Source organism: Sinocyclocheilus anshuiensis, unplaced genomic scaffold (assembly GCF_001515605.1).
Source record: "Sinocyclocheilus anshuiensis isolate Anshui unplaced genomic scaffold, SAMN03320099.WGS_v1.1 scaffold5486, whole genome shotgun sequence".
NCBI lineage: Eukaryota > Metazoa > Chordata > Actinopteri > Cypriniformes > Cyprinidae > Sinocyclocheilus > Sinocyclocheilus anshuiensis.
Window position 1 is genome coordinate 21588 of NW_015548874.1, and position 14675 is coordinate 36262.

Genomic DNA, 14675 nt, shown 5'->3' on the forward strand with positions numbered 1-14675 from the left:
GGAAACTCTTCTCTCCACTGCGGCTGTCTGTCATCCTCCATTCAGCGTTCAAACTGCGTGTCGTGTTTGGTTACGACAGTCAAAAAGATGACACTCTCTCCAAGACGACTCAATGTTCCTAATATTATACTTGATCTGTAAATAAAGATAAATGGTTTTGCATAAAAGGACTTTATCTTGCTAGAGTTTCGTTTTGTTTCTAAATCATGTTAATTTCTACTGTGTTAGATCACAACACTGGAGTAGAGAGCACTGTGAATAGTTCTTCACGAGCACAGTAACTGAGATTTAAAACTGTTAAAAGAAAAGGCTCAATAAACTATCACACAGATTTAATACACTATGCATCAATATCTCTTTCCTTTGTGCTTTGAACTTTTCTATGCAGAGTGCTGTGCCTGCTGTGACTCTGTGTTGCTTTAAGCGCATCATTCTGTGCACGGGATGTGCATAAGCGCTTTGTGCCGCTCTGTATTGGAGCTTTTCGTATCATAATACTTTCGCACAGTTACAGATTATTAATAGTTTTTCTTGTTCATCTTATCTATCATATGTTGCTGCCTCATTACTGTGCTATACATTTAAAATAAATGTCTTTTAATTTTATAGTAGGCCCTAAATATTTATATATAAATATATTACTTTTTTCATGAATGTATTTAACAACCATACAAAGAGCAATGTGTAACATTTTACCAGATTTAGTTCAACACTTATTCACTTTTATTTGTTCCCCACTAAATAATGTTTTTTTTTGCACTAAAAGTTTCGATTTTATAAAATTATTGTGCACTCATGATTTTTTTAGAGTAACTTTTGCTACTGAATTATCTACTAAACTAGTTTATAATAGTATTTTGTCATAGATTATGATTATATATATTTTTTCCGTTTGTTATTAAATTTAAAGAAATTGTCTATATTTAGTAGATTAAACGATAGTTGAGTGACGATCAGTTCAACACACATTGAGGTATAGAAATTCAAAACTGATAAAAAAATAACTGTGCTGGTATCGGATTGATATCGGTATCGGCCGATACTCAGAATTTTTGGTATCGGATTGGGATCGGTTCTGAAACAGTGGTATCGAGCCACCCCTATTTTCTAGTACAAATATCTAAACATTCTTGAATCAAGATGCATTTACTTGACCTTACCCCATTGGCAGATATTTGTGCTCGTTTTAAGCAAAAACTAACATTTTGAGCCTTTTTTTTTTTAAAACAAAGACTTAAAATCTTAAGTCATTTTACTTGTCAAGTAAATGCTTCTTGATTCAAGAAAAATACTACGTAAGAAAACACTTTTTGCAGTGTATATATAAACACAAGACTGAATATGAACCTAAACGTGACCGGTTTACTGCATTAAATCTTTATGATGTTTTAATGACGGTCATCTGGTGGGAGTGTGTAGGTTAGTTGTGTACATTCAGCATTGCAGACAGTGTGTAAGCGTCTCCGTTATGTGTGTTTTAGTTCCGGGTGAATGAGTTTGGGGTTCTGGAGGTCATAACGGACGAGATGGAGGAGGAGAGGGGCAAGAAAGCTCACGCCACCACCACATGGAGCGTCCCCACTGCACAAGAGGGTAAACACAATCATACGCTCGTGTTTGGGTTTAGAACTGCCCCTTCCCTCTGCTTACAGTTTCTAGGTAGTTCTACTCAACAGCCCATAGACATAAACTGGAGATTTCTGTGATTTTCACTTCATTGTGCTCATAAAGTGGTAAAAATGGTTGGATATTATTCTAACTCAGACTGCTTCGGAAATTATTGGTTGTGATCTTCCCACTATAGATGAGATCTATGTCTCACGTTTGCAGAAAAAAAGGTCTAACAATCCTGAAAGATCCCTTACATCCAGCCAGACAGCTCTTTATGCCTCTTCCTTCAGACAGACGCCTTAGAGCAATTAAAACTAAGTCTACATGTTTTCTGAACAACACTTATTGTGGGATTGTGCATGCTCTTAATTCCTCTGGTATCTATGCATCTACATTTCACTCTTTGTAATTGATATGACACATATTTATAGATGTATTTATGCATTTATGTATATTTTAATGTATATTGTTATTATTATTGTTGAACGTTGATGAGCTCACCAAGCAAATTCCGAACAACTAGGTTGTTATGGTAAAAATAAATAAATAAATAAGTGGGCTGAAATGAAATGAATTTTTCTATCTGCCATTTTTTCTTAATTACACAGTAACATAATTTAACAGCAGAGACTGTGAATCAAATGAATCTAGTCAAATGAAAAGAGAAAAGCCTCATTTTCACTGCGATTACAGCTGATCATGTTAGTGCAAGTGAACAGATGCAGCCATTCACTACGATACTGTCACAACACAATCACCTGAAATAATGTTCAGTTAAAGTAAAAATACAAAAACCTGCTATTGCTACTACTTCTGCCTGGTTTAAACCATATAAATGAGTTTTGTTGTTAGAAATAAATGTATTTTGGTTGATTCGGTGACGTTAAATAATATTTTTGACTTGAATAATACTATTTATTTCAGTGTATAACTATGATGCTACATGCATGTAAAATAAAAATAAAAAACTTGAGTTTACTTGCAGTATAACAACTATTAAACTAGTAGTTTACTGTGAGAGCACACAGAGTGGTCTTTCATAAACAAGTACAATATATATAACAAGTAAAATAACAGTATACTTCTAAGTTCATCTGTAAATTGTTAATAAAAAAGGTTAAGCAAATTTTACAAAATTTTACTTGCTGTTTCTTTGTAATTCTTTGTAAGATTTAATAGCAAGATACAAAAGAAAGATGTAGATGTAAACTAGCTTACACGTAAAATTACACTTTAATAAATGAAAAAATATTGCGATAGTACCTTTGCAAGTATACGAGTATACATGCTATTTCTCTTCCATCTTTATTTGACCCTCTAACTCTAGCACTCTCTATTCTAATTCTATTCTTTAAAAAAACGTGTTCCTTTTAGACTTGCACTCTATTCAATTACTAACTGCTTGTTTTCTTAAAAAAACTAACACTAGCTTCTCTATTCGTTTTGTATTCTATCTATTTGTTTTTATTTATTATATAATTAGAAAAAAAACCTTGCTACGTGTACTGCGTTAAGCTAACTGAGACTTGTTATAGCACTTGCATATCTATGCTCTTTTGTTGATTTTGATTGCTTCTATTGTCCTCATTTCTCGCTTTGGATAAAAGCATCTGCTAAATGACTAAATGTAAATGTATACTACTAGTATGCTAATGCTAAAATAATTACTACATAAAGTGAATTGGAAAGTATGCTTGAACTTTTAAGTTTGTTTAACAAAATGAACATATAAACTTATTTTTTGTAAGAGTAGTGACACTGACTGACAGTGGAGCAGATGTAGATGATATCTCTGATGTCCTGCATGCTCATCTGGGAATGAAAGCAGGAACAACATAAGATTCAGTAAACCTTGAGTCACTTTTATAAGTGCCAGGCAACAAGGTTTAGTGTATAATGGCATTTTAAATCGATCCAGAGACTTACATTTGAAAAGAACACAGGCTTGTCTGATATTGCAGGTGATGATTGGTTATTGATCGATTGATTATTTCATCAAAATGTGTGTTGATTTTCCTCAGCTCTCTCTGAGGGGCCGGTCTCAAAGGAGGAGACGGCATGGGCTCAGCGAGGCCTGGTGTGTGTCCGCTGTAACAGGAAGGGCTCCGTGGTGGACTTCCTGTCTGACGGGCTTCACTGCAGCGAGCGCTGTCTGCAGCAGGAGCAGCAAGAGTAAGTCCTGCACTGCCACTGAGGCATCACTATCACCGCTGATCATCCGTAGTCAGTGGTCCAAATGTTCAGGAGGGGTGTTGTCCTGAAGCTAATTTTACACAATGATTACAAAATTTGTAAAAAAAGGTTTTTAATTAATGAAAAATTAGCCTTATTACATTAACTTTTATTTATAAGCTTTTTTCCTTCTGGGGCCTGAAATGAAGGAATTTTGGTCAATATTGATAATTAAAGTATATTTTGCTGAATGTGATTTTTTTATACTGGCACTTTGGCTGGTTAGGCCTGCCATTCATAAATAAAGATGACAATAAAACCACCAGTAGATGGCAGCAAGTCCCTGTTTTAATAAATGATTTATTGAATCATTCAAATCAAATGATCTGTTCAAAACCGCTGATTCAATTAGAAACAAGTGAGTCCATCTGAATGGACCGTTGAATCACTGGCTCACTCGATTCGTTCAAAAACAGATTCATTCAAGAAACGAAACACCGTGTTGCTCTGCAATGTTGTATAACATTAATAGCACATTTGTGCTCGTGCACATGTGCTGATATTCAGAAAAGTATATTGCTTGTGCATTGAATATAAAAACATAAAGACTCATACATGGGTACTTTTTGTTTCATTGCTGAAGTTATAAGGGCATTCTAACTGCATTCTAATAGGCTTTATCGCGCAGTGAATGCTTTTGGACTCTCAGGACGTGTTTTTGTTTGTATTTTTGAAAAGTCAGATATTGTCAGTTCTCCTATCATCTCTCAGTCCCACACAGTCACACATACAGCATAACATACATTATGTCATGGGATGATTTTAAATTCTAATCAAGGAAAAATCATACCTTCTGTTGTCTTTTTTTAAAGAACTTCAAAAGTTGCGCTTGAACCATTTTGCGCGAAATAGGACATTGCTTCAGCTTGTGCGCAGCTTGTTACAGTACCGAGTTCTGATTGGCCTATCACTGTTATTTAGTTCGTAAATTATCGGAAGTAGAGAATTTTTACATTTCATGTGCATGATAAGTTTTACATAATACACAACATTAATAATCCAAAGGGGATGGTGGTTTTACAGAGGGGATGTTTTTTTGTCATTTTTTCAACCAGGGGGATGCCATCCCCCTGCATCCCCCTCAATTCGAGCCCTGTCCGTAGTGTTAGTGATGAGCTGAAGAAGTGTTAAATGTGTAGAAAGTGTTCACGTCGAGCGTGTGTGTCGTCCTGCAGCGTTTGAACGATTCCTCAGATCACGTGTTGGGGGGTAACGCGTTACGAGTAACAAGAGTTACGCAATCAGATTACTTTTCCAAGTAACTAATAAAATAATGCATTACTTTTAATTTTTAAAGAAATATCTGAGTTACTTTTTTCGAAAAAAAGTAATGCAAGTTACTTTGTCTTCCCATTTATTCACTGACACCTCTCCTGTCCCCGTGATGAGAGAAATCGGGAGTGAGTTGCAAAGACACTTCCTCCTGAGGCTTATTCATTTCACTTTTGGTGTGAAAGGACCTTTACAGTTGCCACAAATGTAACTTTTGTGTTTTTTGTTATAAAAACAAACAAGCAAATAAGCAAGCCCAACCCAACCAGTAACGCTAAAGTAACATAAAATGTTACTTTCCATGAAAGGTAACTAAGTAACGCAATTTGTTACTTTTTTGTAGAGTAATGCAATTTTGTAATATTATTTATTTTGTTCATTATGTTACACCAGTTACACTACTCTTGCTCTAAACAGTCACTTATTTTATTCTGGTGACACAGTGAAGACAGTGATTTATGTGAAAGAACAGATGCTAGTGAAATTAATGCAGCTCTGTCAAAGATTATTTAATGCAAAAGCTTGTATTATACTCTTCCTTTTAGCTTGCTATTATTATTTTACTTGCTTCCAAAGGAGACTGAGGCTGGTGTTCAAATTTATAAACGTGGCGTGTGTGACCTCCACGAGAGCGTTTCATATTCACTGTCCCTCTCACAGTGTGCAGGTTTCAGTTCAGGGTTCCTGAGGGTCTTAAAAAGTCTCAAGTTGCTCTTTCACAAATGAAGGCCCTTAAAAAGGTCTTAAATCAGAGCAGAAAGTCTTAAATGTAAAAACAATAAATGCATTGCATGCATTGCTAAAAAATAATATATTGTTCAGTATTTTTTTTTGTTTTCCCATACAAATATCTAAACATCCTTAATTCAAGATACATTTACTTAAGATGAAAAATTAAGATATGAAGTCTTGTTTTCTGAGAAATTGAACACAATTAAGTGAATTTATGCCTAAAACAAGAACAAATATCTGTCAGTGGAGAATGAAAACTTGTTTTCCCTTTGAATAAAGTTGATTTTTCTGAGCCCACTGGCAGATATTTGTTCTTTTTTAATCATAAACCCTTTTTATTTTGCTCAGTTTCTCATAAAACAAGACTTCTGTCATTTTGCTTCTCAAGTGAATGTATATTGATTTAAGAATCTTTTTACACTGGAAAACCAGACAGAAATACCGGGGAACAGCATCACTTTTTTGCAGTGTGATTTGCACTGAAGGGACATTAAAAGTTATTAGGGGGCAGTAAAAGTTATTTCCATTTTCTAGTATTTGCTTTGAGCTATTTTTTGTAAAATGAACTAAAAGTAATGGTGATGTGTTGGAAGTTGTGTTTTTAGAAGTGTTGCTAAAACTCATTGTGTTTCTCCTTAGACATTTACATTTAGAGAAGAACATCTTGACATATTTTCTTCCTTTTGTTACATTTTTACATCCTTACATTTTTTTTTTTTGGTTTTGAAAAAGTCTCTAAAAAGTCTTTGTGCTTTCATAAAGCCTGCAGAAACCCTGTGCACGCGCGCACACTCACACACACACACACTCACACTCACACACACACACACACACACACTCACTCACTCACTCACTCACTCACTTACACACACACACTCTCACACACACTCACTCACACACACACACAGACACACACACACACACACCAGTCGCATACCCAGTTTATTCTCTGCATCATCATAAACATAACTTAAAGCCCTGCAATATGCATACGGAGATATGCACATTGGCAACTTTGATAATCGCCATATATCCTGCAGCCCTATTAGCTCTACATTCAACAGCAGTTGATCTGGGCAGCAGTTGTTGTGTTTTTGTTTGTGAGCACTGGGAAACACGCTTGCATTGACTGACCTGTCACAATGATTTGAAATAGAAATTAAATTTAGTGTGTGTTTAGAATGGAATGCAGGTGCGCTGCATACTGACAGATATCATAAAAATAGCATGTTAAACAATAAGCAGTATGTAATGATAAACATTTCAAATAGTAGTATGCTCAATCACAGTCACATGAGCTTATTATAGTGATTTAGTTAACATCTTGGAAATGAAACCGTTGTTTAGTGTTTCGGTCTATTTTTGTGTGAAATCATCCTGACCTTGTTTTATTTCTGATCAGATGAGTGAAGAAGGAAATCGCAGGCAGTATGGCTTCTGGAGCATGTGTTCATAGAAAAGGAAGGTCAGCTTGAGTGCAGTGTATTGTTGTAAACACAAGGTTCTCAGTCATTGAAAACTTGTCAGAGAAATTTAGAAACTGTGATATCCAAGCATGGAAAAGACAAGGAAATATTCCTTTTGAATTAAAAATGTCCTGCTTATGTTCTGCTCTAAAATATATTAATATTGGCTGCACATTGCTGATAATAACATCCGTTTGTTCCTTACTCAGTGTGACCAATTGAATCGTCTCTATAATTGAGTTTCAGTAATTAGGGGCCAAGCACTGAAGGTCCGTAGGCATCTATTGTATCCGTTATTATTCGGATATATAGACTTTTTCTTCCGCTCTGAAGTCTATGGCATCCCACAGACCTGTATGGTAAAAAGTTATGAAATTTGGCACACAGATAGAGGAAAGTCTGAACATAAAGCACACCAAATTTGGAGTCTCTAACTCAGACTCTGTAGCGCCACCACTTGTTCAAGTTTGCACTTACGTTTGTGCTAATAACTTTTTTAACTGTAAGGGCTAGACGTCCTCTAATTTCTTGGCTCAAGATGATCTGAATGCATCCTATGACATTTTTTTCCATTATAAACATTTTTCTGCCATTTAGATTAAAAAAATAACTACTTTTCCAACTCCTTGTAGACTGTATGTTTAATTTCACGAAAATTAAATTCGGAAAAAAAACGCATCATCTTCAGACCATGTCGACTAAAAACCATGGAAGTTGATCAGTCAAACTGTATCTGAATAACACACGAATTAATTTGTCGAAGAGCTCACCAAAGTAGACATGAGGCTATTTCACTACACTGCTTTAATCTATTCTGTCCAGCACAGTTTCAGCACAGTGCCACCTAACTTCCTGTCTGCCATTTTGATATATGTTGAAAATCTACTTTTTCAAACTTCTCTTAGACCGTTGGTCTGATTTTCACCAAATTTAACCCAAATCATCTTCAGACCATGCCGGCAAAAGTTATGGATTATGTGTCGATAGGCGAAATGGTTTTCATTTACAGCATCAACGAATTTGATTCATGACGCCAAACTGCATCTGAGTCTGTATCTTTGACATACTGACACCAAACATTGTGTTATCATCACCTCACACTGACACACCACATTCATTTGACTACAGCAACACCTATTGGTCAAAACTGATAATCATATTACTAGTGAATGAATTTACCCATAGGAAAAAGTTACTGCTCAGTGGTTGCTCTTCCTAAGCTCAGGAGGCTTAGATGAGATTCTCATATATCTCTCATTTTAGTATCAACAGCATTTCAGATGTTTCTCCTAAAATTCCTTAGGAGAACTAGAAGTAGAAACAAATGAGACATGAGAAATATTTGAGAAAAAAAGAGTCAAAACAGAATGTGGTGGAAGAAACATAGAATATTCTCTTTATTGTCTTGCTGCAATCTCTATCAAGACTCCATTATAGGAATATTTTATTGCTCAGTGGTTGCTCTTTCTAACCTCAGGAGACGTAGTGGTGGTTCTCATGTATTTCTCATTTCAGTCTCAACAGTGTCTCAGATGTCTCTCCTAAAAATACTTAGGAGAAATAAAAGTAGACACAACTGAGACATGAGAAAGTTCTGAAAGAAAGGAATCCAAAATCACAATGGGAGAGAAACATGGGAGATCTCATCTAAAGCTTTAAAGGAGACCATTGTGAGAGTGTTAGTTTTGTCTCGAGACAAGTTTGAGAAGCAGGAGACTCAAGCAGAAACCTCATTTCTGTCTAGGAGAAACATTTGAGATGCTAAAGAGTATGATCTTTTAGCCAGTTTGAGTAAAATCATGCTTTCTCCTCATTCTGCCTCTGTTGTGCTTGGTCCCTTAATTGCTGCTTGCAGCTATATTGGATTCTATTACTTTTCAGTTTATCACCGTGAAGCTGCTTTGAAACAATTTGTATTGTATTAAGTGCTATAGAAATAAAGCTGAGTTGATTAATTGTTATCTGGCTGTAATAAGGTCACTGGTGTGGCAAATGATAATAACGAAGAAGCTTCCTGTGGATTTGATTGAAAGCTCAAATCACCCAGTGAATGGCATTGAAACCTTGTTTTTTCTTGCACACAAATAATCGGTACAGTCTATTAATTGCAAGAATCATACATGAAAATCCATCCTGTAATCTCTGTGATTTTCTCCTTTAACCTGTGATCGCAAGCATCTGGAAAGGTTGTGGTAAGTCATGGAGCTGCACTGGTCAGAATGAGCAGGATCCCCGTGTACTACTGTAATCTCTGTTGTTCACTAAAGCAGTAAGCCATGAGAGGTCGAGCAGAACAGTGATTTAGTGTCAGGCATGATGCATGCTAAAGTGAAATTCCCTTAACCACAGTAAATCAGAATGGAGATTGTGTGGCCTCTTGCTTTTGTAAAACAGCAATGTGATGAAAGACACTGTTCAATAAATATATGATATAATGCTAGGTACTCATGCATGCATAAAATTGGCAAAATGCGCATATTATACAGTATATTCTGCATGCTACCCTCATACTTACTTTAAATGTGTTTCTGTAAATCCCTCTCACTGATTTGTTGAACACCGTAGTGTTGCTATAAAGCTTGTCATGTTGTGGTATTTTCCAGTCAGCTGTAAATAAACAGATTGCTTGCTGTGGTCAGTATAGACCAATTTCAGTGTTTGCCAACAGTGATGACGGAGCCTATCTGGTGGCAGAAAATGACAGTTTTAACGTAGCAGTCTATTCAAGCCATGGAATAAGTTTATATTTCAAAATTCTGAATTTTTTCTTGCAATTCCGAGATTATATCTCACAATTCTGGTAAGAAAAATGAACTCGTCATTCTTTCTTTTCAGTTTATAATCCCACACTTCTGGCTTTTTTTCCTCAGAATTGACAAACTCGCAATTGTTGACTTGAATAAAGTTATAAAGTCCGAACTTGGAGATATAAACTTGCATTAGCAAGAAAAAAAGTCAGAATTGTGAGATAAACTAGGTAAATGTTATGTAAAATGTTATAGGTTTAAACAGTATTTCATGCATGTATTTCAACTGTAGGGCTAATACAATATGTCCCCTATATGAATATTATATAGACCTATTGTTTAAATCAAATTTATGCTTTAAAAGTAGAGTAATCATAGCAGGTTTCATCCATAGTCTTTCCTTTAAACGTATGTGTTTAGCTTCAAATGGCGTCTTTGACAACTGTTATATAAAAATTATTTGCATTCAGATTCTGACATCCAAATGCACAACAATACATTTTTTCTCTTATTCCATGGATTTGACCCATTTCCCTCCACTTGTTCCCAGTGTTTTTCTGCCACCACTATGCGTGCACAGCTGCAAGTGACGTAACTGTGACGTCTACTCCAAATTGGTCTATACTGAAGCTTAACATGGAGCAGGTGTGTGCTTTATGGGATGAATGTATTTGTTGGTCTTGCTGACGACCGGTCGGTTCCTAAACATAGGCCTAGATGTGGTTTCAGACAATCTTTCTGATCATACAGTCAGTTTATTCAAGAATTGATGTAGTCAGTTAGCTTAATACGTTTTCAGGGTGTGATTTGCACCAAATGTACGTAACACACTGTTATGTCATGAATATAGACTGCTGTTCAGCTTCATTAGCCAACTATTATTATTAAGATAAAAAAAAAAGGCTAACATTTTAATGAATAATTCTTGAATTCAGGAGGTGATGTTGGGGTTTATTTGTATGTGCTGTCTGTGCTATTTTAGTGGCAAATCTCCTGAATGAATTGAGGGAAATTCCTTCAAATCAAGTAAAGCACAAAATTTATGTTTGCACGGCACACAACTACACTACACAGTGTGTTAAAATGCTGAAAGTGCACCACATCTGGATATATACCCAGACCAGTCATAATGCTCCTTTCTGTCTTATAACCAGGTGTGCACCTAAGTGTTACGCAGGTGAGCAACCAACATAAAAAACGACATGGTTGACCGCTGTTAATGCACAATTACCATTTAAATCGACAATGTGTAATACTGTATGAGATTTCTATTTGAACTGAAAGCATGAATCTAGCTGCCGCTTTCAAAGCACAATGTAAAACTGTAACATTTCATTTGCTCTTCAGTCAGCAGCGCATATACTTGCCGGCAACCCACCAAAATTAAATCTTGCTGATTGTAAGTTTGAAAATGATGAAAGCTCATATTTAAAAAAAAAGTGAATATTAGCATTTTATTTTAAAGTTTACTATAAAATAAGTGTATTTTTATTATGTTAATACTCCCTTTTTTGTTTTAAAATATAATATTATCACACTTCATTATTTTGTTTATTATTTTATTTAAAAACTGAATAAATAAAGTGCTATAATATTATCATCACTATTATTAATTTATCTTGTATATAGTTATATTTGATGGGTCAGTTTGATGAGGACCTGCTCTCGTGAGAACCAGGCTGAAAACCCCCTGAATATAACACCTATCTTAAACAACATTTTGTTTACCACTAGTCATCAACATTTCATGATCCAGGATTTTTGCATTTTTAGAGTCTTGGTTGAATTATAGTTGCAAATCAAGTCTAAAATGGCTTCATAATTAAGAATGGATTGAAAATTATGTACAAATCATGTAATGTTTCACACATTATATGATGTTTACTAGCAAAAGTGTGTTTATGAATTAATAGCTCTCACAGATTTATATTATACAGAACATTTATTTAACAATATTATTATTATTATTATTATTATTATTTACTGACACAAAAATGACTAAACACAGATATTAATCACAATTGTGGTGAGGCTGGCGATGCAGTTGCTGGCAAACAATCCGAACACACTATACTGTTAAGAAAGAGGCCACAGGATGTTGTGGAAGGGGTCTTCCTGTCTCACACAGACTTAACCTGTACCATGCTAACCCAGAAAGAGAGAAAGAGAGTGACTCCATTAAAACAGACAACTCTGTGTGACATAAACACCATAAACACATTGTTTTCTTATAATTGATAACTACAGGACATGTTCCTGATCATATATGTGACCCTGGAGCACAAAACCAGTCATAAGGGTCAGTTTAAAAAAAAAATGAGATTTATACACCATTTGAAAGCTGAATAAATAATCTTTCCATTGAGGTATGGATAGTTAGGATCAGACAATATTTGGCCGAGATACAACTATTTGAAAATCTGGAATCTGAGGGTGCAAAAAAATCTAAATACTGAGAAAATCATCTTTAAAGTTGTTCAAATTAAGTTCTTAGCAATGCATATTACTAATCAAAAATTAAGTTTTGATATATTTACGGTAGAAAATTTACAAAATATCTTCATGGAACATGATCTTTACTTAATATCCTAATGATTTTTGGCATACAAGAAAAATCTATAATTTTGACCCATACAATGTATTGTTGGCTATTGCTACAAATATACCCCAGTGACTTAACACTGCTTTTGTGCTCCAGGCTCACAGATGATATATTGTTCTTCAAACTATAGTTGCTCTATACATAAAAATATGTTATAAAGGATCTTTAGAATAGCTTTTCTATATCAGGCTGGTGTTGTAACAGAATCTCATTGTCAAAGCATGTAAATACGAGTATAATGTCTTGTTATGGTGCAGAGAGCTGAAGATAGAAGGCTCCAGAACAAACGGAGAGGCGCTCGGGAAGAAGAGACTCACTGAAGACATGGACAGCTCGATGGAGATCGCCGAGGAGGACGATGAAGACTACGTCAGTCTATTTACTTTTACTCTTCATCTTTTGTGTTCAGATTCCTCTGGCCAGTTTTATATGGACTGCTCGATGGAGATCGCCGAGGAGGACGATGAAGACTACGTCAGTCTACTTACTTTTACTCTTCATCTTTTGTGTTCAGATTCCTCTGGCCAGTTTTATGGAGCAGTGATGTGTGGGAAAGACTGAAAAATGAGCTCACTGTGGCATGATAAAATTTGAACAGCCCCTAAAATGAAACGTCATTATTTTCTGGCTGCAGCCTCAAAAGACTTTGCTACATAGTGTTACACGTGTAAAGCTGTAAACATTTACCTTTGTAAACACTATTTGTGGTACCTGTACACAAAACTCAAAACAGCATTTGGTCAGTGTTGATGAAGTAGAGAAAACAGGATTTTTTTGTACAATTTCAAACAGTGAAACATTCTTTATCAGGTTTCAAAAGGATTTTAAAAATCCCTTTCTTCAGCATAATTAGTTTTTGCCTTCTATCCAGCCTTAAAACGAGATTTGCTCTTGAAGCTAAAGACGTTGCATAAGATATCGACTTGTTATCAGAAAATATATTATTAAGTCTCACCTGTTTAAAACCAGATTACAGTACAGTAGTTTGCACATTTATACATTTTTTGACACCTTTATATTGTTATAGCATTTATTTAGTTTGCACATTTTTTAAAGGAGAGCATTGGGTCTGATGTGGAATATCCAGTTAATAATAATCAGCAGATGAGCGGTTATCAAAATCGTTGCTAGTTTCAGCTCTAATACAGTGTGATGTTTATTATGTCAGAGATGGGGTTGGGAATCAAAAATCAATTCCAATTCCAGAATCGGATACTTGATTCCGCCTATCAATTCCTGTGTGCACATATTTTTTTTTTAGGTGGTGAAAAGGGGCTGTTAAAAATGTATTTGTCTTTGAATCATTCGTTCAAGAGATTCATTCAAAAACACCGATTCATCCTGTAATGAAACAAGTCAATCTTGAGTGAGTCATTGAATCATTCCGTTCATAAATTCCATGAGATTTTGTTTGCTTGACTAATGTTTTTTCTTCAGAATTGTAAGAGAACTACAACCTCCATTTAAAAATAAATAAAAAGTCTAAATTTATCCAGAATCGTGCAGCTCTATTGTGCTCTTAACAGCTCTTAATCGACTCCAGTTTTTATGTAGCTGGCTGATTTCATAAATAAATAAAAAGTCTAAATTTATCCAGAATCGTGCAGCTCTATTGTGCTCTTAACAGCTCTTAATCGACTCCAGTTTTTATGTAGCTGGCTGATTTTTGTTCATGGTATTCAGCCGCAATTAAATGTTTTGCAAAAAGAGACAGAATAAATATGTTTTAATCACATTTTTTTAATCACATTGGAATTGATAAGAATCGGAATTGATAAAATGCAAACGATACCCAACCCTAGTCAGAGACTCTCGAGAGCTGATTACGTGAGAGCGTGTGTTTGCTTTCTGCCAGATGAGATCACACACAAACTGATCTCATAGAGTAGATCTCATATGAAAAAGATGTCAGGATAAACTGTATGTTACTGTTCTGGAAGCCACTGCAGGTTTTACATTAGATTCCTGTTTTGATGTGTGTGTGTGTGTGTGTGTGTGTGTGTGTGTGTGTGT

General features: G+C 35.2%; 1 protein-coding gene across 1 annotated transcript in view; it reads left to right on the forward strand.

Moving 5' to 3' along the window:
• The window catches only part of LOC107656874 (lethal(3)malignant brain tumor-like protein 3), a 44140-nt gene that overhangs the window by 8557 nt on the left and 20908 nt on the right, over positions 1–14675 (forward strand). Inside the window, exons 3-6 of the mRNA XM_016444823.1 lie at positions 1482–1593; positions 3633–3783; positions 12920–13031; positions 13086–13136. Coding sequence (XP_016300309.1) covers positions 1482–1593; positions 3633–3783; positions 12920–13031; positions 13086–13136 — 426 coding nt within the window. The remainder of the gene's footprint in view (positions 1–1481; positions 1594–3632; positions 3784–12919; positions 13032–13085; positions 13137–14675) is intronic.